Source organism: Chiloscyllium plagiosum, unplaced genomic scaffold, assembly GCF_037043375.1.
Source record: "Chiloscyllium plagiosum isolate Xiang-an unplaced genomic scaffold, Cpla_swu_hap1 HiC_scaffold_23, whole genome shotgun sequence".
In the NCBI taxonomy this organism is placed as follows: Eukaryota; Metazoa; Chordata; class Chondrichthyes; order Orectolobiformes; family Hemiscylliidae; genus Chiloscyllium; species Chiloscyllium plagiosum.
In genome coordinates, this window is record NW_028270161.1 from 48,716,537 (window position 1) to 48,742,989 (window position 26,453).

Sequence of the window (26,453 nt, forward strand, 5' to 3'; positions counted from 1 at the left end):
AAGTGAGGACTGCAGATGCTGGAGATCAGAGCTTAAAAATGTGTGTTACTGGAAAAGCGCAGCAGGTCAGGCAGCATCCAAGCAGGAGAATCGACATTTCGGGCATAAGCTCTTCTTCTTGGATCTTCTTCCTGAAGGGCTTATGCCCGAAATGTCGATTCTCCTGCTCCTTGGATGCTGCCTGACCTGCTGCGCTTTTCCAGCAACACATTTTTAAGCTCTGATCTCCAGCATCTGCAATCCACACTTCTCCTAGTTGATTTTAACCTACTGTGAATTCTCTTGCAAGGATGCCTTCCTTGAAGAAGCTCTCCTCCTACAAGGATCTCAGTGAGTCCCTCTCTCACTGCACCCCCCCAGGTCATCTCCTCTGCCCTGAAGCTCTTCAGCCATGTCCTCAAACAGACTTGCTAAGGGTATGCGCAAGGGGTAATTATCTCATCCTCAGCCAGTCAGAAGCGACAGAAGGGAAAGCAGCAGCGTGTCCACAAGGCACGACTGAAGGCAACTGAGATCAACCCTTTGATCTGCCTTAAACTCCCTGCTTACACACACAGCCAGAAAGAAACTTTCCTTTGTGAAGCAAAGGTTTTTTTGAACATGGTGACAGGCCACGCAAATACTTGGCATCTGCGTTTAGGAAGAAGAATGCATCCCAATCTATTGCTTCTATGAGGAAAGGGAATGGGACACACACTTCTAAAGCTAAAAAAATCAACGCGCCATTTCTGAGGTTCTATTCTGAATTGCATCAGTCTGAATATTGAGAACAGATGGGATACAATGGAGATTTTTTAAGAACTTGGATCTTCTGGGGGTGTCTGCTGAGCAGGCATCTCTCCTTAGTACTTCATTAACAGCACAAGAGATACAGGAGACAGTGGAGGTAACTTCAAAGTGCAAAGACGCCTGGCCCTGATGGTCTTCCCAGTGAGCTTTATAAAGAATTTGTGAACATACTATCAAGAACAATGCTAGACATGTATAACTATTCATATAGCTGTGACCGCCTCCCCCCATCCTAGACATCCCAAATATTGACTGGAAATGCTACAATTCTAGTCTGTTGGATGGATCAGTTCTTGTCCAACAAGTGCAGGGGGGTTTCCTGACACAGTATGTCGAAGGGCCAACAAGAGGGGAGGCCGCACTGGATCCTGTACTTGGTAATGAGCTAGCCGAGTGCTTGATGGTGGGGCATTGAGGTTGAAAGGGGTTTTGCCCTCTATTGTTGAAGATGATCAGACTGGCTTTATAAAGTGTCGCAGATCCTCTAATAATGTTAGGAGGTTGTTTAACATGATTCAAGGGTGCCAGCAACAATCAGTTCAAGGGTTCATTGTGTCTTTGAAATGCCTTCTCCGCATCCATCAGGTGGAATGGCCGTGGATCTTTTAGAGTCAAGTGTGGGGTGCGGGAAAAGCACAGCAGGTCAGGCAGCATCAAAGGCGCAGGAGAATCGTATCTCTTAAATGCTGGAGTGGTTTGGCCTGGGTGAAGTATTCACTCAATGGGTAAGGATCCTTTACGGTGATCCTCTGGCAGCAATTCTCACAAATGGAATATGGTCAGACAATTTTAACACAGGAAGGGGCGGTCAGTAAAGCTGTCCTCTTTCACCATTACTTTTCACGTTGGTGACTGCTGTTGGCGGAGGCCATTCGCAGGGACCCTAATATAGCTGCTCCAAAGGTGGGGTCAAACGTGCATAAGATTACCCTACATGCGTACCACGTTCTTGTTTTTCTTTCAAACCCAGCCGTCTCAATGCCCTGTTTGATACGTTGTATTAATTCATTTGGTTGCTCTCAGGTTACAAGATCAATTTTTCTAAGTCAGAGCCTCTGCCTATGGGGGTGTCTTAGGGGAACACCTGATGTGGAAGGTAGGTTCCCCTTTAAGTGAGCACAGGGTGGTTTTCTTTACTTGGGTCTCTGTTACCCCTAGCTATGATCAGTTATTCAGGCTAATTTTGTTCATTTGTTTGACAAGATTAAACCAGACCTTCAAAGATGGGGGGGGGGGGGGGTTCCAATATTATGGTTGGGTCAAGTTGCTTGTATCAAAATGCTCTTCCTTGCTTGTTGCACCCATTGCAGATGCTCCCTTTGCTCTTTCCGAGGCAAACATTTTGGAAATTCAAAGGGTGGTTTAGTTCTTTTATTCGGCATCATAAACAGCCCCTTATTAAACCTACAAAACTGCAGCTGCCCCAGGGATTTGCGGGTGGGGGGGGGGGGGGGGGGGGAGTGGACCTCCTGGCCATTAGAAGATATCAACTGAGCTCCCTCCTGTCTTTTCTAAGTGACTGGGCCTGTGGGAACTCTACATCAACATGGTTGGACAGTCAGGCCTCCCAGATGGTGTCCTCTTATTAGCCTGTGTTTTTTTTTTTAGCCATAATGAGGACAGTTGCAGAACATAGCCAGAATTCAATAGTTACTAACATGGTCAAAGCATGGAGGGCAATCACGCAGATGGAGGGTAATATGTCTAAAACATCTTGTCTTACTCCTTAGTTGACATGCTGGGTTTCTGGTCAGGGGCAATGGATCCCAGGTTTAAACTTGGGGCAGATGGGGGAACCTCTTGTGTGGGTGATCTGTTGGAGGGTGAAATGTTGATCAAATAACTTGGAAATATGGATTGTCAAGTAGGGACCTCTTTGATTTCTTTCAGATTAGCGACTTTATCCAAAAGGAGTCCACGATCTTGACTAAGTGTTAGAGATCTGATATAGGAAAGGTGCTCTTTCAGTGAGTACTCTCTATCATTTGTTTAGGGGAGGTTCCTCTGGTGACAGAGTCTGCGCGAGGTCTGGGAGAGAGTTAGGAGTTGATATCATTTCGGAAACATGGGAGGGCATTTGAGAGAGGATTTCGCAATCTAATAGGATACATGCCATACAGTTAAAGATTCTTCATAGGGCTCATCTGGTCCCAGACCATCTTGTGAAATTTAAGCAAGGAGCATCCACATTATGCTCCAAATGTAAAATAAACATGGGTACCCTCACTCATTGTCTGTGGTCCTGTCACAGTGCTCCAATATGCATGGTCTGGGGGACCGGTCAAGGTGGACCCGGTCTCTTTGCACCTAGGTTTTCTGAATTTACCTCCTTTTGATGTACATGGGAAAAAGCTTTTTAAACATTTTCACTTTTTGTGAGAGGAAGAACATCCTGATGTGCTGGGTGTCTGAGGACCACTGAAATAACCTTCAATTCTGACACTTTAGGAATGGCTTGAAAATTTACTGACACATTAGCAAATTAAGGATTTTTTTTAAGATTGCCAAGTGGTTTGTTTACTGTTGAATAGGTAAAGTCACCATAGTCTCAGAGGAACACATTGGGCTGCTCTCAATAGAGACACAACTGATAGGGAGTTTAACTGGAGGTCACCATGTCTCAGGTGAGGGGCGAGGTTGAGGTGGGATGTTCATGGTGACCTTAGCTGGTGTAGGAATTGAACCTGCCCAGTTAGCATTTGTCTTCATTACAAAAGACCTTAGCTTATGGAAACAAAAAGCTCTAAGTGTCAAAATTCCATTGAATTTTGTTTTTTTTTGCTGAAAAGACTGTACACAGATGTGATTTAGAATTGGTGTGTGTACTAGCAGATAATTTTTGTGAATAAAATATTTTTTGCAATAAAAAAAAATCACAAACCACCAGGAAAACCTTTGTTTCATGCATCTTTTCAAATCTAAGTGCAAGGAAATGTTTGGAGAGTGAGGTGAACTGGCCAAACCTCTCAATGTTCAATATAAAGCTTAGCAAAACATAACATTATTAGCTTGCTAAGAAAAGTAGCCTCTTTAAAAAAGTTCATGTATTTGCTAAGATAATTGACACATCTTCAGCAAGAACTTATTTCAAATACAAAACATTCGAGATTCTATCTTGTATAAGTCATTCATAATTTTTCCTAATAATTTTACTGTATCAGATTTCTCCTCCAATCTATTTTTACTTTTCTCCCTTGCTTATTTTGAAAGGGCTATTGGATGTTTCATATATGGGAGTGATCCTCTGATACCTCATCATTGGACAGTTCTCAATGAGTCTCCATAGCAATTGTCAATGGGGTCTTTGACCCACAAAATTAGATTTGCAGACTTTGTAGTGCTTTCATTCAACATAATCTAAATTAAGAACCCAGGCTGTTGTTTTGCTTTCTAGAATTTTGTTAACTACACCAACTCTTAGTTTGCTGGAGTCATGACTATTTGAAAGTATCAACATTGCCAGGTTTTAATCAACAGATAAAATTACCTCGAAGGCTTGCAATTTATGGCACAATCACATTGTTCAGTTGGTAACATTGTTGCATCTCAGCATTTGGTTCCATACATTCTCCTTTCAAATTCTCCATATCGTTGGAGATCAACATTCAACCCAGATGTGTGTCAGGTCACCTCAGAGGGGGGAGACTAACTCTACAGAAAAAGCCTGGGTAATTTGAACTTCTGACAAATGATTTCCCCACTCTCTGTAGCCTCCAATCAAGCTTCAAGGTCTGATTTAGAATCAGACAAAATAATTCTGACTGATTTCCCAAAAGAGTTTACACAATAAATTAAAAAAGGTTCCCACTCCAACTCCTGAATATCTGCAAAACTGACATCTCTGAACACCCAATTAAGCCCCAGCATCTTAACTCCCTGCTGACTCATTCTGAAACCAAAATGACGATCCTCACCATTAAATTCTCCATTCCATACTTGGCCAAACCAGATACCGCCATATAACGGCCCTTCTTCAGGAATTACCATTCCTGAAGAAGGGCCTGTGCCCGAAACGTCGAATCTCCTGTTCCCTGGATGCTGCCTAACCTGCTGTGCTGTTCCAGCAATAAAGTTTCAACTTTGATCTCCAGCATCTGCAGACCTCACTTTCTCCACCGCCATATAACGTCCTCCCATTGCAACACCCCTCTGTTCCGATGCCCCCGACAGTGGAAACATTGAGGAAATTTTGTTTAAGGGTCAGGCAACAGAGCCATGGTTAGTGGTTGATTTTAGAATAGGACGATGCATACAATGGTGCCCCCAGTGACCAATCTGACCTTGAAAATCCTTAGCAATCGCCACTGTACTCAAAAGCTGAGCTGTGGGCTTTTGAACCCCTACACAGTTGTTCTGAATTACCAACGGCACAAGACTTCAGAGGACATAAACATCCTTAATGGAAAGAGCTACTCAAATGCCTTCGGACATCCCTAAGCTCTCACTAGATAATGCTCACGCAGTTTAACAGCCTTTATGAGCACAGTCAAATTCTGTATTTCCTTCTATTCTCATCTTTCTCCTTCACCAACTAACAATAAACGGTTAAACTTCTCTTCCATGAACTCCCCCAAACTGTCCCAAGTGACTGACTGAAAATGTTGCAGTAAGGTCCAGCCCTATTGCTTGATAGAATTAGATGTTGAAAGTTAGCAACTCTTGGTATTGTCAGTTTCATAAACGTTACTAGTGATAGGTTGTTGGCTTGCTCCGGACCCAAAAAAAACATACAAATTCACGATCTCATCACAGTTTTAGTTGGCTTAAACGCAGCTGGACATGAAGGATGCAAAATAAATTTGCCAGAATAATGCTAAGGTTTAGGAGATTTCAGCTATTCAGAGACTATGGAATTGGAGCTGTTCTTCTGTGGACAGAGAAAACAGATTTAATAGAATGCTCAAAATCATGAAGTTTATTGATAGAACACAGAGGATCTATTTCTGGTAATAGTTCTGCTGATAAACAGAAGACATGAAAAAGAACCACAGAGTGATTTGACTTCTTTCTTTTAAAAATGGGGGTTAGTCTTAAAAATCAAAAAATGCACTGCCTAAAAAGGCACTGGAACCAAATGCAATTGTATTTAGTCTTCAAGTAGAAAATGGATAAACAGTTAAGGGAAAATCCCTAACAGGACAAATGAGGAAAAAAAAAGCAGGGAGATGGGATTAATGGAGTAGTTCTACCAAGAGTCATCACAGCCACAACGGATTGAATGATCATGTCTATGCTGCACCATACTACGGTTCAAGTACTGGAAGCCACACAGAATAGTCTCAAAGCTGATCCCTTAAGTCAAATTATTAGAAAAAAAAACAGATAAACAGATGAAATTTGAGCACTGCTTTTTAGGTTAAAAAGCCCAAGAGGTGGTCTTAAGCAGATATTTAATGATAAGGGAATTAAAAATTCAGGAAATAAAGTTAAACTGAAAGAGGATGTAGATTCAAATGTTTGAAGAGTACACTGTAGACTGATGCTACATTATACTAAAACATTATACTCTTAGTCAAGTGGTCAATACAAAATGTTATTTGACTATTCGCTTCTCGGGAAATAATTGCATTTAATTGTGTGAAACACAGCATCTTCATCTATTCAAAACTGAGTTGGACAGCCTATCCTTATTTTCTGTAAAACAAATGCCTGATTAAATAAGAATTCCAATTAGTGTCCAGGATAATAAGTTGTGTGGAAGAGGTAGTAGAAAATCCTACCAAATTATTTTAGCTTTTGGTATTCCAAGCAGTGTAATAAACAGGTGACCCACTCTACTTTCAGAGCAACTATATACAGTTCTGCATGTTAGGTTGCAGTATACAAGGCATTTTTTTTTAAAATTGCTGGGTCCATTTTTTCAATATTCCAGACTGATATGTGCACACAGCCTGAAATCTCCCTGATACCAGAGTGTTAAGTATTCCATTGCAGTTTAAGTAGTTGAGTACCATATAGTATCATGCATTCAGAGGCATCTCTGCAGTCATATGTGGGAACTGATTTGCAAGGGATGTTGAAGAATTGTACAACTTCATTCATAACCACAGATTGAAAACTAACAACTATTAGAATTTAGTAGCCCATTCACTTATTACAAATCAAATGCTTTGATTACATGCTAAACACCATGATCACTTCTCAAAATTGAGCAGCTCAGTCAAAAATGTTCCCTCAACTGATAAGGTCCTGGGGAGTGTTGCTGAACAAAGAGACCTTGGAGTGCAGCTTCGTAGGATAGTGAAGGCGGCATTTGGTATGCTTTCCTTTATTGGTCAGAGCACTGAGTACAAGAGTTGGGAGGTCATGTTGCAGCTGTACAGGACATTGGTTTGGCCACTTTTAGAATAGTGTGCGCAATTTTGTTCTCCTATAGGAATGATGTTATTAAACTTCAAAGGATTCAGAAAAAATTTACAAGCACATGGCCAAGATCAGCAGATTTGAACTACACGGAGAGGCTGAATAGGCTAGGGCTGTTTTCACAGGACCATCAGAAGCTGAGGGGTGATCTGATAGAGGTCTATAAAATCATGATGGGCATGGATAGGGTAAATAGACAAGGTCTTTTCCCTGGGGTTGGAGTGTCCAGAACTGGAGGGCACAAGGTTTAAGGTGAGAGGGGAAAGAAATAAAACTGACGTAAGGAGCAGTTTTTCCACACAAAGAATGGTGCGTGTGTGGAATGAGCTGCCAGAGGCAGTGGTAGAGTTTGGTACAATTACAACATTTAAAAGGGTTCTCGACAGGTACATGAATAGGAAGAGTTTGGAGGGATATGGGGCAAGTGCTGGCAAACGCGACTAGGTTAACTTAGGATATCTGTTTGGCATGGACAAAGTGGACCGAAGGGTCTGTTTCCTTGCTGTACATCCCTATGATTCTATGTCTTTGCTTCTATCAAAGAATTTTTGTACAGGCAACAATAATTAACCACTTTCTACAATGTCTACCTTTCTCCAATTTATCAGGTTGCCTTAGCTTTTTTTTTTAAAAAACTTACACTTATTATCGCTTAGTTTGAAATTCAGGAGCACATGCCAAGGTGGCATCAACTAAAATTATATTAATGAACCTGTTAATTTACATCAACTGATCTTCATTTTACACCAACATAGCAGCAATTTGAGATACATTTATACTGCAAAACAAGTTGAGAAGAATCCTTTATAGTAACCTCAGCCAGTGCAGGCCAATGGGCTGAGAAGTGGCAGACGGAGTTTAATTCAGATAAATGCGAGTGCTGTATTTTGGGAAAGCAAATCTTAGCAGGACTTATACACTTAATGGTAAGGTCCTAGGGAGTGTAGCTGAACAAAGAGACCTTGGAGTGCAGGTTCATAGCCCCTTAAAAGTGGAGTCGCAGGTAGATAGGATAGTGAAGGAGGCATTTGGTATGCTTTCCTTTATTGGTCAGAGTATGGAGTACAGAAGTTGGAAGGTCATGTTGCGGCTTTACAGGACATTGGTTAGGCCACTGTTGGAATATTGCATGCAATTCTGGTCTCCTTCCTATCGGAAAGATGTTGTGAAACTTGAAAGGGTTCAGAAAAGATTTACAAGGATGTTGTCAGGTTTGGAGGATCTGAGCTACAGGGAGGGGCTGAACAGGTTGGGGCTGTTTTCCCTGGAGCGTCGGAGACTGAGGGGTGACCTTATAGAGGTTTACAAAATTATAAGGGGCATGGATAGGATAAATAGACAAAGCCTTTTCCCCGGGGTTGGGGAGTCCAGAACTCGTGGGCTTCGGTTTAGGGGTGAGAGGGGAAAGATAGGAAAGAGACCTAAGGGGCAACTTTTTCATGCAGAGGGTGGAACATGTATGCAATGAGCTGCCAGAGGATGTGGTGGAGGCTGGTACAATTGCAACATTTAAGAGGCATTTGGATGGGTATATGAATAGGAAGGGTTTGGAGGGATATGGGCTGGGTGCTGGTAGGTGGGACGAGATTGGGTTGGGATATCTGGTCGGCATGGACAGGTTGGACCGAAGGCTCTGTTTCCATGCTGTACATCTCTATGACTATGACTCTGTGTGTTGTTGGTGTCAATCTGTATTGCAAACCAGCTGTCCAGCCAACTGAGCTCCCAAACCCAAGTACCATGTAACGAATCATGTCACGTAAATCAGAAGTTAAGGTTTACTTCAGAAACAAAGCTGAATGTGATTCCCTCCTTCCCACTTCAATGTTAGGCTGCTTTCACACTATAATTTCAGCAGCAGTACCAACCAAAATCACTCTACACCCAAGTAATATGGTTACAATGGCAATGCAACGTTAATAAATCAGGAGAGAGCAAAATTGAAGTAGCACATAACAGCCTTTTTTGGTTAATAAGTTTGCTTTCAGACCTTGAATAGAATGCTGACATAAAGCATTTTGAAGATGGTGACCATTCAGGTTGAATGCAGTGTTATGTTAAACACAAGCATTAAGAGAAAAACAGAGGCAGGAGTAGGCATCTAAATCCAGTACAGAGGAACCTAGATTATCCGAATTTCGGATTTACTTAAGGAGATTTCAAAGTCCCGATAGAAACATTACATCAAAGAAGTGTTTCCAACACTGTTCGCATCTTTTTTTTTTAACAATGATTAAAAATGAACTTGACTTACTGAAATGCTGCCAAGAACAGTCCTGGACATGGATGGGAGCCCAGGCACCGTGCCCAAATAACTGACCCCCACCCTCCCCACCACCTTCTCTCTTGGCGCCCACACTGAGTTCTACACAGGAGTGTACCCTAAATTCCCCTTCCCCAGATAATCTCTCCAACAGTGTCCTGTACAAGCCAAAGATGGAACCTGTCAAAACGTTGCAGTAAAAAGTTATGCATATGGCTGCGTGCACACCATTTTGAGACTTGTGCCCACCAAAGGCAGCAGCAGGTATCCTGCTGTTGCCCAGTCCAGCTGCCCTGGGGGTGCGGTATCAGACGGTGGGCAGGGTTGGGGGGTTCAGACTGAGGGGGTGGGGTTAAGGAGTCAGACAGGGACTCGTGCTCAGTGTGCTGCTGCCTAGTCTTCTGAAGGGGGGAGTGAATATAACAAGTGCTTGCTGCGTCAACCCCACTGAGCTGATAGGGGCAGTGGTGGGAGGTGGGGGGTTGCTTCAGCAATGCTGCAGTTTCCTTAGACAGCAGTGTGTTTCTGCACAGGAACAAACACTGAGACAGAGAGGGGGAGCAAGGCAGGCAGAGCGAGGAAAAAACAAAGTTCAGAAAACTCCAAGCCCCAGAGGACAGATATAGAATCAATTAACTGAAAAATCAATTAACCAAACGAAATAGTGCCCACCCATCTCGTTCTGATAATCAAGGTTCCCAAGGTTCCTCTGTGTTAGTATAAAAGAAAATATTGAACATTAACAGTACAAACTTAATATATCACAGAGTAACATGACTAAAGCAGTTAGTGTTTTTTAAAAGAGAAATGTTCCGGGTTAACATAGCAACATGTTTGGTAATAGCATCACCTTTAGTCCAATTATGTGCTGTATTGAGAAGAATAATAGATTTTAATCACAACAGTTTAAAGGATTCATAAGAAATTATAAGGAAAAGGATAAGGACAGGAAATCCTCATGCATATAAAGCTCTTTAAAAACAAAGTCAAGACAACGCTCCACAGCACAATACATATATTATATCAACTGTTACCTAGCTACATGTCGGCTACTATTTCTCTTAAAGGAAGAATCAGCTGTTCCTTGTTGCCGCAGAGATCGTTTCTGGTCATTTGAGTTTCTGAATGCATACCCGTCAGCAGGAAGACAGTCCTGTGAAATGGCTTGCTGCAAAACAGAAAGCAATGAAAGCTGAGCATCAGGTATTGAATCATTATATAGTAGTAGATAAGCTGAAAAATCAAACAGCGGTTTGCCAAAACAGCATAAAATGGCAAAACCAAAAACTGAAAGGAGGTCCTTCTCTTGTTTAACAGAATTGAAGACATTGACTTCTTGGCTTGGGTGACAATCATTTATGAACGATAAAATGAAGCAATTCTTCAATAATGTAATACTGGTTTAGTAATTCAACATGCAGTTAATTTATTCCATTTTTCAAACAAAAACAATTTTTTGGCGCAAGACAGACCAAAATGCAACAGCATCCCCTACTGGTAACAGTAGAATTTTCCTCAAATCATAAAGGTTAACTTTATCAATTTTGGAAATGTCCAGAGCAAATGACCTATTATTTATGCTTTGTTTTATTCACAACATACTATAGACTTGTAGCAAGAGTTTTAAGGTATCATTTACTACAGTTCATTATTGGGTTATGTTTGATTCAACATGCACATGTTCCTAATTTCCAAAAATAATGATGACCTATAGAGATCTCCACTGAGTGATCTCAAAACACTTCAATCTGAGACAAGATGAAGGGGTTTATTTGATAACTTCAACATTTACACCAATTCTTGTAATAAGTGTTCAAAATACATTCAGTTCTTTTAAATTTACTGGAAGATGTAGCATTCAGAATAAACCCGACTGCATTCAACAATGGTGTTCCAAATGTTTACAAAAGTATAGAAATGACCACTATATTCTGAATTGATTTTAAGCAAGCAACTGGTACAGAAATAGTACAGATATCTTAATCAGATTTTCTTCGTGCATCATGCTTTTCAAAACTTTAAAAACATCCAAAAAGGTTCTTTACAACTAAAGCTATCCCTTTGAAGAGTAGTCATTATTGCCACATAGAATACAAGGCAACATGTGCAAGCATCCATGAGGTAAACAGCTGGATATTCTTCTAGTTAAGGACTAAATATTGGTCACTGACAGTGAATGAGTTCACACTTCAACTCTTTGGATTGGGACACCAATCTTGAACTTAATCTTTCAGAAGAATATTGCCTTTTGAGCCAAAGCTTTTACACTATACCTGTCAAATCCACCTATTTCACTCCTGCAAACCAACACAAACTATTATTCTGTCACCAATTTAGTTAAAAGGTTTGTTTAAATATTCTGGCACTTAGTCTGTTTGCAATCAGGTTTACACAAATAACAAACAGACTGATTTACATAGGAGTGTGTACCTTGCATATGATTTTCCAAGCAGTGGCACTCTGTCCCTTAAACAAAAGGAGAGCGCTCCACATTTCTGACAGGAGATCGCGATCAGGACTCCTTCTGAAATACAGTGCTGTGTTTCATTTCTGAAAGTTCTCTCCAAGGGCAGAATGGTCAGATGAAGGCAAACCATACCCCTTTTCACAAAAGTCATCTGCAGTCACAAACAGCTAATGTCAAACAGTGAGAAAATAAGATATGAGCTTTGGGTGCCAGGGTCACAGAGGATAGGTTTAAAGATAGCAAGGCAGCAGGTAAGTGACGTCGTATTTAGCGAGAATTGTGGCAGAGATCAGGTCCAGTGGGAGTGGAGGAAGATGGATGCTGGATCATGTCCCAGGGTAAGGAATTGGGGTGGGCGGGCTTCTGGTGCACATTCCCTGCCTGTGTGAAAGGTACATAATTGGAGGGAGCAGGAATTGGTGGTAAGGTCCTAGGGAGTGTTGCTGAACAAAGAGTGCAGGTTCATAACTCCTTGAAAGTGGAGTCGCAGGTAGATAGGATAGTGAAGGCGGCATTTGGTATGCTTTCTTTTATTGGTCAGAGTATTGAGTACAGGAGTTGGGAGGTCATGTTGCAGCTTTACAGGACATTGGTTTTGCCACTGTTGGAATATTGCTTGCAATTCTGGTCTCCTTCCTATCGGAAAGATGTTGTGAAACTTGAAAGGGTTCAGAAAAGATTTACAAGGATGTTGTCAGGGTTGGAGAATCTGAGCTTCAGGGAGAGGCTGAACAGGCTGGGGCTGTTTTCCCTGGAGCGTCGGAGGCTGAGGGGTGACCTTATAGAGGTTTACAAAATTATGACGGGCATAAATAGGCAAAGTCTTTTCCCTGGGGTTGGGGAGTCCAGAACTAGAGGGCATAGGTTTAGGGTGAGAGGGGAAAGATATAAAAGAGACCTAAGGGGCAACTTTTTCACACAGAGGGTGGTACGTGTATGGAATGAGCTGCCAGAGGATGTGATGGTGGCTGGTACAATTGCAACATTTAAGAGGCATTTGGATGGGTATATGAATAGGAAGGGTTTGGAGGGATATGGACCGGGCGCTGGCAGGTGGGAGTAGATTGGGTTTGGATGTCTGGTCGGCATGGACAGGTTGGACCGAAGGGTCTGTTTCCATGCTGTACATCGCTATGACTCTAAGCCCTGTGAACTTAGCGGGTACAGTCAGGTTCAAAAGCAAGGTGGGATTGTGGGGATCCAAATGTGCCTTTGGTACAAGAGCATGAATTTTCCAGAGTAACTATTTACTTAATTTCATCAGAAACGTCTAAAGTAGCCAAATTAACTGAAGACTTTCAGAAGTTGACAGGCATAGGAGGAATTTCCCAATGGAAAATTAATTTCATTGAACAATTCCTTTGAAGTGTGTTACCTCCGGTTTCACATTTCCGATTCACATCTCTACTATAAAGCAACTGTATGGCCATTGGAACATCCAAATCATTAGCCCTTCCTTCATGCAACACTACTTAGCCGATTTAGAAATCCCATGTAGATATTTCTGATAATAGTATTTTCAATTCAAGATCTGTTAGTACAGATTTCAAAGTAGGGTTTAACTTGCGCTACAATATTTCTCAGCTTATGCACATTTACCAAGCAACTTTTAAGTAATTCCTCACATTACCTAATAGGAAGGGGAAACTATATGTGCCAGTCATGAGATGTTAGAAGCTGACATGCAAAGCAGGATTCTGACACTATAATCGGTATCAGCTATCTCACCTAAAAAGCAAACTTCATTCCCATGTTTCAATCAATTCATCTTCTCTTTCCTACAAACATCATCTTGGTTAAATACAGCTGCAAGCAATTACTTCAACTGAAATCTCACACATCATACCAGCCTATTGCAAATGATACACAGATCAGGCATTGGGGTTCTTTTTAAAAACAAAGGAATATACAACTGCACAAACAAAATGCATCCATATTAATGCAAACATGATCCTTTTATCAATTCTCAGTATTTTCATTTTATCTTCATTTAGCTTTGGCATTGCAAGAGAAAGAGGTACTTTCCAGATTACCAATAAAACAAAATATTAGTAATTACAACTAAGGTAAGGACATAGTTTGAGGATGGATCTTAACCTAAGGTGATACAGATTCATACCTCTTCACTCAGCCTCCTCTGCTCTTCTTGCCTTCGCTGATGTTCTGCATTTGCCACTGATTCAGCTAAATTATTCAATTCCTGTTCACAAGGTGTGCCCAAAAATGACAATAAAGGAGGTTCCCATCCATTTCTAAAGTGAGGCACGTAAGGGGGAATAAACTGATCTTTCGGCCACTCCGACCTGAAACCAAAAAAAGGTGGATATTAGCAAAAGGAATAATTCCTTGCATGTGGAAACACTCACTGACACCATATGCACATGTTGCAAAACTGAGTCACATCCTAAAGTTCATATCTTGAGAGAATGTAACCATGTCATAAGAATTGTAACATTCCATATAAATAAACTCATACTGACCACATTTCCAGGTTTTAATGCAAGGAGGATCAGGCAAGCTACATTATATAATTTGAAAGACAGTTATCTTTCAAGATTGAACTTTAAAAGGATTTCCCAGTCGAAGTAAACGACAAACTAGAACAAGGTATAAAATAGAAATCAGATAATTTGTCTCCAAAAAGGGCACAGCTCCACATTTTGTCAACTTTCATCAATTTACTCATATAAACAGGAGTCATTGACAGCATGGTACCGGAGATTGTAAGATCTTACTTATGAAATACAGCAAACTTGATTTTAACCAGCACCTTATAAGCCAACCCTCTTGATAAACTAGCAAAAATTATATACATCAAATACTGCAAGCTTACTGCGAATTCAGAGTAGCCAGTTGAGAAGGCTCACTGCTGGTAAGTTTTTTATATAACTGAGTTGTGCTTTAAATAAAGCATAATAGTCATGTATTACATTTCTATTACATAGTGTGCGCCTTGACTTCAATTATGTGGGCCTCTTGATCAATTGGTACACTCCTGGTCCCATAGGTGCCAGTTCATAAAATATTTACCCTATATTAAAACCAACCGTTTTCCTAGTCTACTGCCATGTTCACTTTCTAAAAGCTATTCAGAATAATTAAATAAATGTACATAACGAATTTGCTCATTTCTCAAGTCTTTGGTGAGACACAGAAAATTCAACTTTGCACATAAAACTGTAAATAAGATTCCACTCGTACAAAACTAGATACTTTGCCATTTGCTATAACTCTTATACAGCTTTTGAAACATGTTTAAGTTTTGAAGAAACCAGAAGCACAGCAATTCAATAAGAAAATGTCAACTTTTAACAAGTTACTTCTTCATGGAATGTGGACATTGCTGAACAGGTCAGAATCGATTAGCTATCCCTAGAACTTATTCAGAAATATTTTCTGATTAAAAATTTACAAGACCACTGAACAGTACATTACACAAACACACAGACAAGGAGGAAGAACAGAAACCTCTTGTTGCCAAGCATCTCCATTTGCCTCTCCCCGTCCTCAAATTCACTCAACTTTTCTCTACCCATCCCTCCAAATTAACTATTAGTAATTTCAAGTCCATCACTTTGCATGATATCTTTTTACTAGACACAAGAACATAAGCATTCTAATTGACTTGCCTGGGTTTAGTCCATGTTTCATTCAAGGAAAACCAAATTTCCCTTTCTTCAAGTGTGACGCACGTATTCAGAAAATCTATAGCATCCTTTGTCAAGAGAGGAGAAAGGACAGATCTACCCATTTCTGGACCACCACTGGTTTGTATGACCTATAACAGAAGAGTTTAAATCTACATCAGAAATGTACAAAACGCATTTTTACCACTGCCCATTAGTATTCATGCCAAAATGGCTTCATTCCATTTATTTCATTTGTTTAATCCTGTTCCAAAGCAAGTAACATCAAGATGCTAAAACAAAGGGTTTGCAACCAGAATTTTCTAATAGCAACAAAATGAGAGAGCCAAGCTGTAGAAAGAAAGAAGGAGGTGCAGAAATCTGGAGAGGGCTTTTAGATAACATTAGAAGAGTGAGCACATTGCTCACTTCAACTCTTCCTCAGGAAGGCCGGCCACAACGTGGCCTCATTCACTTGATAAGCCAATGATGGGCCTTTGCCCAGAATCAATGTCACTTAATATGGGATTAAGGAAAGGAAAATGACAACTTTTGACTAGTTTTTCAAATATTTGTAAATGAATTGTAAATGAGTGGCATATTTTACATTACAGTACACAGGATTGGATTCCATTTAAATTTAAGTTGATGAAATTTGGGAAAACACTTCCTTGGCTCAGTCATACCTACTTGCATGAAGCAAGGATTCTAGTCTGAAACCAATTATTTCAGCCTCAGCACATTGCTGCAGAAGTTCCTCTAGGGAGGAGTGCTATGTGCTTTCTTCAACTGTCATTAATAAACACATTTGACGATTCAGTACTAATTTCAGTTCCTCCAATAAAGAAGCTGACCATGGCCACATGTAGCAAGACCTGGACTAGGCTTGAGGTTGCAAAATAGCATGTAATTCAAACCATTTAACAGCCAGACAACAAATATTTCCAACAGGAGAATTTTATTCCCTGGAGTTAGAGGCTATATCACTGAAAGTACTTAAAAGGGATGTGGGAAGATTTTTGACATCAAGGAGTTAGACACAATGGAAGAATTGAAATCTGGGGCAGATCAGCCATCATCTTTTAGAATGATACGGCAGACTTTAGGAGCTGAATAGCCTACTTCTGCACCTATCACATTCTTGCCAAATTACCCCCCTAATTGAGGCTACAAAATCAGGCCAGAAGTTCTATATTCTTCCTTTATGATATGCCAAAGTCTGTTCATAACAAAAAACGCAGAAGTCAGAGTGTGATGGAAAACTTGTCACCAGCTTGCAGCTCCGCCACTCAAAATTCATCAAAACCAAAACAGCTGTTTGACTACACCCTCCTCACCTTAAGCATTTACACCTTCCATCAGTGATGTATAAAGGAAAGGCTGTAGTATTTGTATGGTCTATAAGATACACTGCAAAAGCTTGTCAAGGTTTCTGACAGCACCTTCCAAACACAAAAAGGACAAAGGCATCAAGTGCATAGGTACTTTACGAACTGCAAAATCCCTGCCAAGTCACACTGTAACTTGACATGGAAACTTGTCACCATTCTTTCATCATTGCTAGATCAAAATTCTGGAGTGCCTAAAAAGAAGCAACTACCCTCACCATTACCAAGGGCATCAGTTCAATGCAGAGGATCACCAACAGCTTCTCAATGAAAATTAGGAATGGGGCATACAAATGCTATAAATGATTATGAAGTACTGCAATCACTGATGCAATGCACCTTTTGCTTTAATGAGCCAGGCACTGAACGACTGGAAACTTAAGGACTGACATTAACTTGCTGGAACATCATAAGGTTCCCACAAACACTAACATATCATATTACTGGAATGAACTGCTTTGTTTGGGTCTCGCATGAGAATTCTGCTGAGCAAACTACAGAGGCAAAGCAATCAGTTTTATTGTCACATTTACTGGCAAAGCATTGAACAAAAGAATTTGGAAGAGCAAAGGAACTTGTAAGCACTTCTGCTAAATGCATCACTCTGAAGTAGAATCCAACCCTGTCTTTAACCTCTGTTTCTATTTGAAATAAAAATCTGTATTTCCTTTTCTTTAAAGAAGCAAAAAACTACAAATGAAAGTGGTATCAAAACAGATACAAAATATCTTTAAGGTCAGATTGTTGGAGATGAGAACTAGGTCATGGCTACATTGTACAATTACAATTAAAGCTAAACATTCCATTTCCATACAAGTCGCCTGATATCAGGATCAATTCAGATAGCTTCACTAGCATGCAAGATGGGTCCAGGGTGACCAGCAAATTAACAACTGCAAGACAGTCTGTTGACTCAAGGCCCAGAAGTTTTAAAAACACATTTGATCAAGTATCACATATGACACTCGTTGATAAAATTAAAGCCAATGGAATAGAAAAGGTTATTGCTATCCAGATTTGTTTTTTTAAAACTAGCTCTGGGGTAGAAGAGTTATGATTCTTATTTCTAGATTAGTTGAAGGCATGCAATGTAGTTCCATTGGATTCAGAACCAGAGTGCTACTGTTTTTGATACATATTAATGATCTGGAGTACAGGATAGAGTGTTGAAATTTCCAAATGGCACAAAACTTAATTGTAAACAGTTAAAAATCACAACACCAGTTTATAGTCCAACAGGTTTACTTCCAATTAAACCTGTTGGACTATAACCTGATGTTGTGAGATTTTTAACTTTGTACACCCCAGTCCAACACCAGCATCTCCAAATCATAATTGTAAACAGGAAGCAAGCATATAGACTTCACAAAAATTAGTGGTGGGCATGTGGCAAAATAAGAGTCAAGGAGAAAGTGAGGACTGCAGATGCTGCTGAGTCCAAGTCGAAAGTGTGGCGCAGGAAAAGAACATCAGGTCAGGCAGCATCCAAGGAGCAGAGGAGTCAATGTTTTGGGCACAAGCCCTTTGTCAGGAATATTTAAGTGGAAGGGGGCTGTGAGATAAATGGAAGGGGGGGGGGGGGGGGGCGGGGAGAAAGAGTAGCTGGGAAAGCAATAGGTGAATGCAGGCAAGGGCAGTTTCAAGTAGTGTTATCTTTCAATAGGTGGAATGAGCAGCGACAATCCATTTAAAGTACCATTTTAAAGACTGAAAAAACAGAGAAACTTAATGGAATGCATGGAAAAAATGTATGAAAAAGTGGCAAGCCAGATTAACAACACAGTAAATAAAATATACAGATTCCTGATTTTCAGAGAGTGGTGTAAGTACCAAGAGAAGAAAGAAAAGCAAGAAAGTTATAACTAATCTAATAAAAGCAAATTACCACGGATGCTGGAATCTGAAACCAAAAGAGAAAATGCTGGAAAATCTCAGCAGGTCTGGCAGCATCTGCAAGGAGAGAAAAGAGCTGACATTTCGAGTCTAACTGACCTTTTGTCAAAGCTTTGACAAAGGGTCAGTTAGACTCAAAATGTCAGCTCTTTTCTCTCCTTACAGATTCTGCCAGACCTGCTGAGATTTTCCAGCATCTTCTCTTTTGGTTATTACTAATCTAAGCTGGTATTACAGTCTTCAGAGGGAAACAAGATAAAAATGTTATGAACCATGAACAGTTTAGGTAACGAGGAATTGCTCTTAATGGCTGGTTGTTTCATAACTAGAGCAAACAAAGGTGATTAACAAAAGACTAAGTAATCATGAGGAGAAACGTTTTATGCAAAGAGATGGCATGCATTCAATGATGGAGTGTTAAATATTAATTCACAAATAGCCTTCAAATGGAATTGGATAAGTACTTGAGAGAATATTGTAGAGTTTTGGAAAAAAAGCAGGGAGTGGGAGCAACTGTATTGTTCTTTGAAACAGCCAGCATACAGGTGATTGGTTAAATGGCCTCGTTCTGTGCTGCACATGTTCTTTTATTTTAAGACAATGCCTGAATCCCAAGGATTGAAGGAGATTGATCCAACAGGCTATTTGTGAGGTAATACAAGCTGTAAATGATGTTCAACTACATTCGCAGACTTGAATTATTTGACAAATGACTATTCAAAAGCTGTTAAATTGACAGTGACCCAAGATAATGTCTTCAACTGATTTTTAATTTAAGTATCTGTTCTGTATGAATACTAACATTTTGTAAACTTACCATGTTCAGAGGCGTAAACAAGAAGTGCACTAGGTCAACTGCACTAGGGTTCTGAATATGTGTTCTCAGTTTAGCCTACAACAAAATAAGAAGAAAACATTTATTGAAAAATAAATCCAAACAGGTCATAACCAATCCTTTTAAAAGGTCTCAAACTGCAAAGAATGTTACATTCCTTATGATAGCCTGATTTTCAAGCTAATATTTTTACTATAATAAAGAGACGCACAAGACTGCTCCTTACTCCTTCAACAACTAATGTTTTTTAACTGTTTGAACCTGGTCACAATCGTAATAATGAAAATGCAGAAATCTTACTTTATGTTCAGGGTATGCATTATAATTGCCAAACAAAAAAGAACCGTGATAACACAGGAACCTACTACTGAATACGACACAAAGGCACAGTTTTATAAATACCCAAAACATCCTTAATTCAAGCTTACATGCTTTAAAAACAATGACTCACCAGGAGATTAAATGCATGCTTGAATTTCTGAAAACAGTCAATGAACTCATCTTGTGAAGGTGGCTTTGCCCGGAGTGTCAGAACACCCTCTAATGAAGGGGGTTGGTGGACAAAAGATAAAAAACATTCTAATATTAATGCCTCTTAAACTGGCATTTTAACATGGATACTCAGGCAAGAGACGAAAGAGAACATTATGTAAATCAATTTCACATCATTAAACAAAGTTTGTTTGTATCATGACAGTATTAAATCAGAGACAAATTCCATTTAGTTGAGTTCCATTTACAATCCATTTTACATATCCGTTATAAATGCAAAATTCATAGACATTAATCAAGGACATTTAATCACAAATGCTCATTAATAAATTGAAAATAACTGAGCACAAGCAAAAGAGAATTCTTCTCAAATGAATCCATGTGAACTGTGCTTCTACAGCATACAATTTTATAAGCACCATGTTTAGACAGCTTTGATTTTGAGAAAAGTCACTTTTTAAAAAAAGTTTACATGCTACCACATTTCCTCTAATACCTAGGTACTTTACAGCACAAGTAAGTTTCACCAAGCTGAAAAACATGACTTACCTCCCGGTCCCTTCTTTTTGCTTTTCTTTGATTTCTTCCGTTGAGAAAGCTGAGAGAAGGCTTCGGCAGCTTTTTGAAGTTTGATGACAAATGTTTCTACGTCATCCAAAACATGGTTCAAAATTTGCTAGTTACAAAAAATTAAATACAGAATTTCAGGAAAATCAACATGGCAATACTTAAAACTTAGAAAGCACCTTTATTATTTAGCAAGCATTAAGTTTTATTACTGTAACAGATTAATAAGTAACTTTATCAAGCTTTGTTTTAAATTTTCACAAATCGATCTAAAAGAAATGCATACTTGTGACCAACAGTTCCAAGCATTTGCCACGCCCAAAAATTTGATTGACATTTGGAGGTGATGACCAGGAGTGTAGATGACAGTGGTGCAGTTGATGTAGTTCAGCAAAGTCTTACACAGGAGACTGAAAGAAGTTAAAAACACTTGGGAATCCAGGTTAAGTCAGCAAATAGGAACCAAAATTGGTTTAGTAGTAGGGGACAGAGCAAATACAACATTTTGAGTGACAAGAGGCCAATGTCCAATGGTGTGCTGCACAGATCAACAAATTTGTGAAGCGCTATTTTTTTTTGGGGAGTTTTGGTTTAGTCAACGAGCTCAACATGTGATTTGTGATGCAAAGTAACAGTAACAGTGTGAATTCAGTCCCTGCACCGGCTGAGGTTGCCATGAAGTTCCCACCTTCTCAACCTCTCCCATTGCCTGAGGCATTGTGACCCTCAAGTTAAACCACCACCAGTCACCGCTTTCTCATTACAGCAACCAGTAGGTTGCTATGGTGACTTTACATTTTATCTTTAAACCACAGGAATTAGGGTGGGACTATTAAATCGCTCATGACACAAAAATAATATTGAAGAAAACATGGAGGCAATGATAAGTATGCAGATGACACAAAGATTGGCCTGTAGCTAACAGTGAGGAAGACCATCTTAGGTTATGGGAGGATAGCAATAGATTGGTCAGGTTGGCAGATGGAATTTAACCCTGCTAAATATGAAGCAATACACTTTAGATGAGTTAACAAGCCAAAAGGAGTTATCAATAGATAGCAAGACACGAGAAAGCTCAGAAGAACGCAGGAATGTTGGGATGCTGGTCTACAGCTCCCTGAAGGCAGAACAGATTAACAAAGTAATTAAAGATAGCATACGGGACACTTGCCTTTATCAGTTGAGACAGATTACAAGAGCACAGGGGTTATGTTGGAATTGTACAGGACTTGGGTTAGGCCACAACCAGAGCACAGTGGGTGCCATCTGATTACCAGGATGTGATTGCACTGGTGAGGGTGCAGACGAGATTCACTAGAATGCGGCCTGGGATGGAGCAATTTAGCTTTGAAGAAAGGCTGGATAAACTCAAATTGTTTTCTTTGAAGTAGAGAAGGTCAAGTGGGGACCTGATTGAGGTGTACAGTCAGTTCTGCTATAATGCATGTTTCTTCAATGTGAATTGGCTTTAACACAATTGAAGAAATTAGACTGTTATTTGTAGAACGCAAACTTTCCTTACCTGTATTGGTTATAATGCAATTCCAGTCCCATTAGTTTAAATGGCACGGCTATTGTGCGATTTTCTTATAACATGAGATCACACCAGAACAAAACTTTTGCATTATATTAGAACCGACTATATAAGATTATGAGGGGCAAGGGGTGGATTGAAAACTGCAGTTCCCTCAGTTAGAAGTAAGTAACAAGGGTACATGATTTTCAAGTGAAAGGCAGCAAGTTTAGAGGGGATTGGAGGTAAAATGTTTTCACTCAGGATGGTGGAATCTGGAAAGCACTGCCCGGGAGGATGGTTGAGGTTTCTTTTAAAATGTAGGTGGATAAATACGTGAAATGTTGTAACATTTAAGGCTACGGATGAAGTACTGGAAAGAGAGACTAGTGGAGATTAAGGTTACTTTTTTAAAATCAATGCAGACTTGATAGGTTGAAGGGCCTTTCCGGAATGATTTTATGATTCATGGTCTGAATAACACTAAATTATGAAAAATTAAAAAATATGAAAAATGCACTGGATTAGATTTTGCATAATTAAACTATATACATAAACAGGTCAAATCCTGACAGGCTTGTTTCAAAATTAAAAAGTTATCGCACGAGATGTGATAGATTTAGCAATATAGTCAGAGCTATTGCATGCAGACTCATTTACAGTACATTATCTAAAATAAACATTTGCCTGACTTCCTGCTGTAGAGAGACTGGATTACATTTATGCTTTTTTTAAAAAAAGCCGTCTATCACATCATATTCTCTGCCCTGGTCTCAAGTTAAGAGGCATTCACAAAGGTTTCTGGACAGCATGGAAGCATCCCACCACAAACTGACCTTCCTGTGCATTTCCCACCTGTTTCTGTTCATCAGCTCCTGATGTACATCTGATCATTCCAGACACAAAATTTGGGTTTGTGTCAGTGAATACGGTCAAGAGGATTGCTAGTGTTTAAGATAGATGAACATAGTGGGTCTTCATGCACATGACAAGTTCTGAGAGGGCGCAGTGATGAGCCATCTCACATGGTGCCTCATTCTTGCAACTTTCGCCATGTCTTCACTGGAGATAACTTTCACCAGAGACAAATTTCTGCTGTAAAGTAACATCTGTTCTTAAGACATAAATGACCTGTACAGCCAAAGCCAGCAAGCATTGCTGAGAGCTTGAATGTGGCATGGACAGTGCAGTGAAATAACCAACTTATTGTGGCTCCTGGCAGTCCCACAAGGGAACACTGATGGAGATGTATCAGTTATTTTGAATGAGGAATAACGAATGGATAGGATGAATACCCCAGGTCTTTTTTCAGAGGGTGAGAGAGAGTCCACAACTAGAGGGCATAAGGTGAGGGGAAAATGTTTAGAGATCACGGGGTAACATTTTCATGGCGTGAGTGGTGCATCTATGAAACGAGGTGTCGGAGGAAGTGGTGGAAATGGGTACAATTACAACATTTAAAAGGGGCCCAGATGGTATATAAATAAGAAGGGTTGAGGGGGATGTGGAATAAGTAGGACTAGGATAGTTTGGAATGTCTGGTCAGCACGGATGAGCTGCACTGAAGGGCCTGTTCCCATGGTTCTATGACTCTAAGTATTTTCCTGCTTTTGTCTACCATTATCCACCTGCCTTTGAGATTAAAATAAATTGGAGTGTGTGCATAATATGCTAGTGACCTGTTGGCAAAAACACAATGAACAATTAATCAAATCAATCCCAATTTAATAAATCAGTACAAAAAGGCATTGGGTAAAAATGGCCTTCAGAGTCATACAGCATGGCAACACACCTTTCAGTCCAACCAGTCCATGCCGAACATAATCCCAAACTGAACTAGTCCCACCTGCCTGCTCTGGACCCATATCCTTCTCAACCTTCCTTATTCATGTGTCTATCCAAATGGCTTTTAAATGTTGTAAGTGGACCCACATCCATCACTTTCTCAGGAAGTTCATTGCACACACAAACCACGAAAGAGATTTGTCACTGGTCTATTTTTAAATCTCTCTCCTCTCACCTTAAATGTGCCACCAGTCTTGAAATCTGCCATCCTAGGGAAAAGACAACTACCATTAATCCTACCTATATCCTCATGATTTTATAAACTTCTACTTGTCACCTCTCAACATCCTATGCTCCAGTCAAAAAAGTCTCAGCCTATCTAGCCTTCCTTTATAACTTAAAACTTCCATACCTGGCAATACTCTGGTAAATCTCTTCTGAATCCTCTCCCGCTTGGTAATATCCTTATAACTGGTCAGCCAGAACTGGATGCAGTATTCCAGAAGAGGCCTCACCAATGTCCTGTACAACGTCAGCATGACTTTCTAACTCCTATACTCAAAAGAACTGAGCAATGAAGTCAAGTGTAGGAGAAAGTGAGGACTGCAGATGCTGGAGATCAGAGCTGAAACTGTGTTGCTGGTAAAGTGCAGGTCAGGCAGCATCCAAGGAGCAGGAGAATCGACGTTTCGGGCATGAGTCCTTCTTCAGGATTCCTGTTCCTTGGATGCTGCCTGACCTGCTGCGTTTTTCCAGCAACACAGTTTCAGCAATGAAGTCAAGTGTGCCAAACACCTTTTTAACTACCCTGTCTATGTGATGCAAATGTCAAAAAGAATTATGTACCAAGACAACTTATCATTGGGAATCAGTTGTGCTCACAATATTATTGGCAAGTCACCATAAGATCTTCACTCAGAATCTGAGTTGCAGATTTGAAAGAAGGGACATAAGATAGTGAGAAAGCTGGTTTAGATTTAGAAAAGGAACTAAAGTCTAATCCTTCATAAGGTGGTGAGATACGTTATTGTTAACATGAATGCTTTAAATGAACTTGGACGATAGTTTACAATGCTTGTAGAAGGAAAATTTGAAAATATATTAATGGAGTTTCGCATAAAGTAAAAGTAATTCATTGGACAAGAAAAACGTGTAACTAGACCCCCGGAATGTTGACAAAAGTTTTCCATTGAAAGACAAAGTACCAAAAGTGATCCAAATTTCAGAATGGACCATTTTAGTCTTTTGAAACTCAAACAATTATTCAAACATTATTTCAAGAGTTTGTAAGAATTCAAAATGATTTAAATGAAATTAAAAACTCAAATTATGCGGTGAAAATTAAACCCAACAAAAGAGATGCCTGGGTTGCTATTTTAGTATGATGTATCAGTTAAAGCTGTGTGTAAGGAAAAGTACCAATAATCTTTAGAGAACTGAAATTACGTTTGCCAATAAACATTCAATAGATGCCTAGTACAATATTTAGACTATACTACTTTCAAACATGTTTGTCGACCTAACAATGTTTTGAATTACTGGCATTAATGGTTGGGACACATGGAAAAGTAACATAGATTTGTCTTCACAATTCTCTAATACAAAGAGAGTGAGTGGTAAAAATAAGTCCTTTATTAGATTTTATGCAAGAACAAAGGAAGCTTCGTAGAGAAGACTGATGTTACACTACTTTGAGTGACACAAGATCATGCTGATTGTTGGTGATACCACTGTTGGTTGTACATTTGTACTTTGCCAGTCGAATTTTAAGATTAAAGGTCAATTGTCAACAATAACAATTAAATCTGAAAAAAAAAGGTGGTGAACAGGAATGTCTGGGAACATTTTATAGTCTTTTGTTTCAGTTTATATCTCTATCATCTTCCTGGGCACTGAAATAAACAGTATGAATTAATATAAGTAAGGAAGTTAATTACAAGTAGCAGCCAATTCCGGAGTTTTTGTTTTTCCAATGAAGAAACATTGAAGATATTAATCTTGTTCTTTTCTGAATGATTTTTAAAAAGCACACTGAAATTAATTGTTTTGCAAACTTTGCACTTGTCTTTTGCATACAACATGGCAATTCATTTACGTGCATCATTCCGATTAAATCGAGTCAAAGTGATCTCAGCATTGATTCCATTAAGTGTAATAATAAACCATTTTAACCAAAGCAAAAAAAAAAAGTCAGTTTTCCTCAAATGCCATTTGTTAAAAATGCCCATATAAAATACTGTAAGTTGACAAAAATATGAAACATTTTTGGGGAAAAAGTTTATAATACACTCTTACCACATCTCTGTCAATCCTGACTGCTGCCATATCTGGAGTTTCTTCAGGTTCATGAATAACCTTCTGTTTTTCATCTATTGACAAAACAATATCATAATAAAAACCATCTTATGCACATTTTGCTACACCATTTTTGAAAAACTGACAACTTTGTATAATGACAGTTCCTTTGCAGAA

At 39.6% G+C, this 26,453-nt stretch overlaps 1 protein-coding gene across 10 annotated transcripts in view; it reads right to left on the bottom strand.

The window, feature by feature from the left end:
- The window catches only part of eps8a (EGFR pathway substrate 8a, signaling adaptor), a 137,054-nt gene that overhangs the window by 27,523 nt on the left and 83,078 nt on the right, over positions 1-26,453 (bottom strand). For 8 of the 10 annotated variants that reach the window (XM_087999648.1, XM_087999649.1, XM_043713536.2 and 5 more), the window contains 7 exons: positions 26,277-26,350; positions 20,666-20,792; positions 20,076-20,164; positions 19,607-19,681; positions 15,512-15,660; positions 14,002-14,185; positions 10,450-10,583 (listed from right to left, as the gene is read on the bottom strand). In XM_087999648.1, coding sequence (XP_087855774.1) covers positions 10,450-10,583; positions 14,002-14,185; positions 15,512-15,660; positions 19,607-19,681; positions 20,076-20,164; positions 20,666-20,792; positions 26,277-26,350 — 832 coding nt within the window. The remainder of the gene's footprint in view (positions 1-10,449; positions 10,584-14,001; positions 14,186-15,511; positions 15,661-19,606; positions 19,682-20,075; positions 20,165-20,665; positions 20,793-26,276; positions 26,351-26,453) is intronic. The other 2 variants (XM_087999650.1, XM_087999652.1) reach the window with 1 other exon arrangement.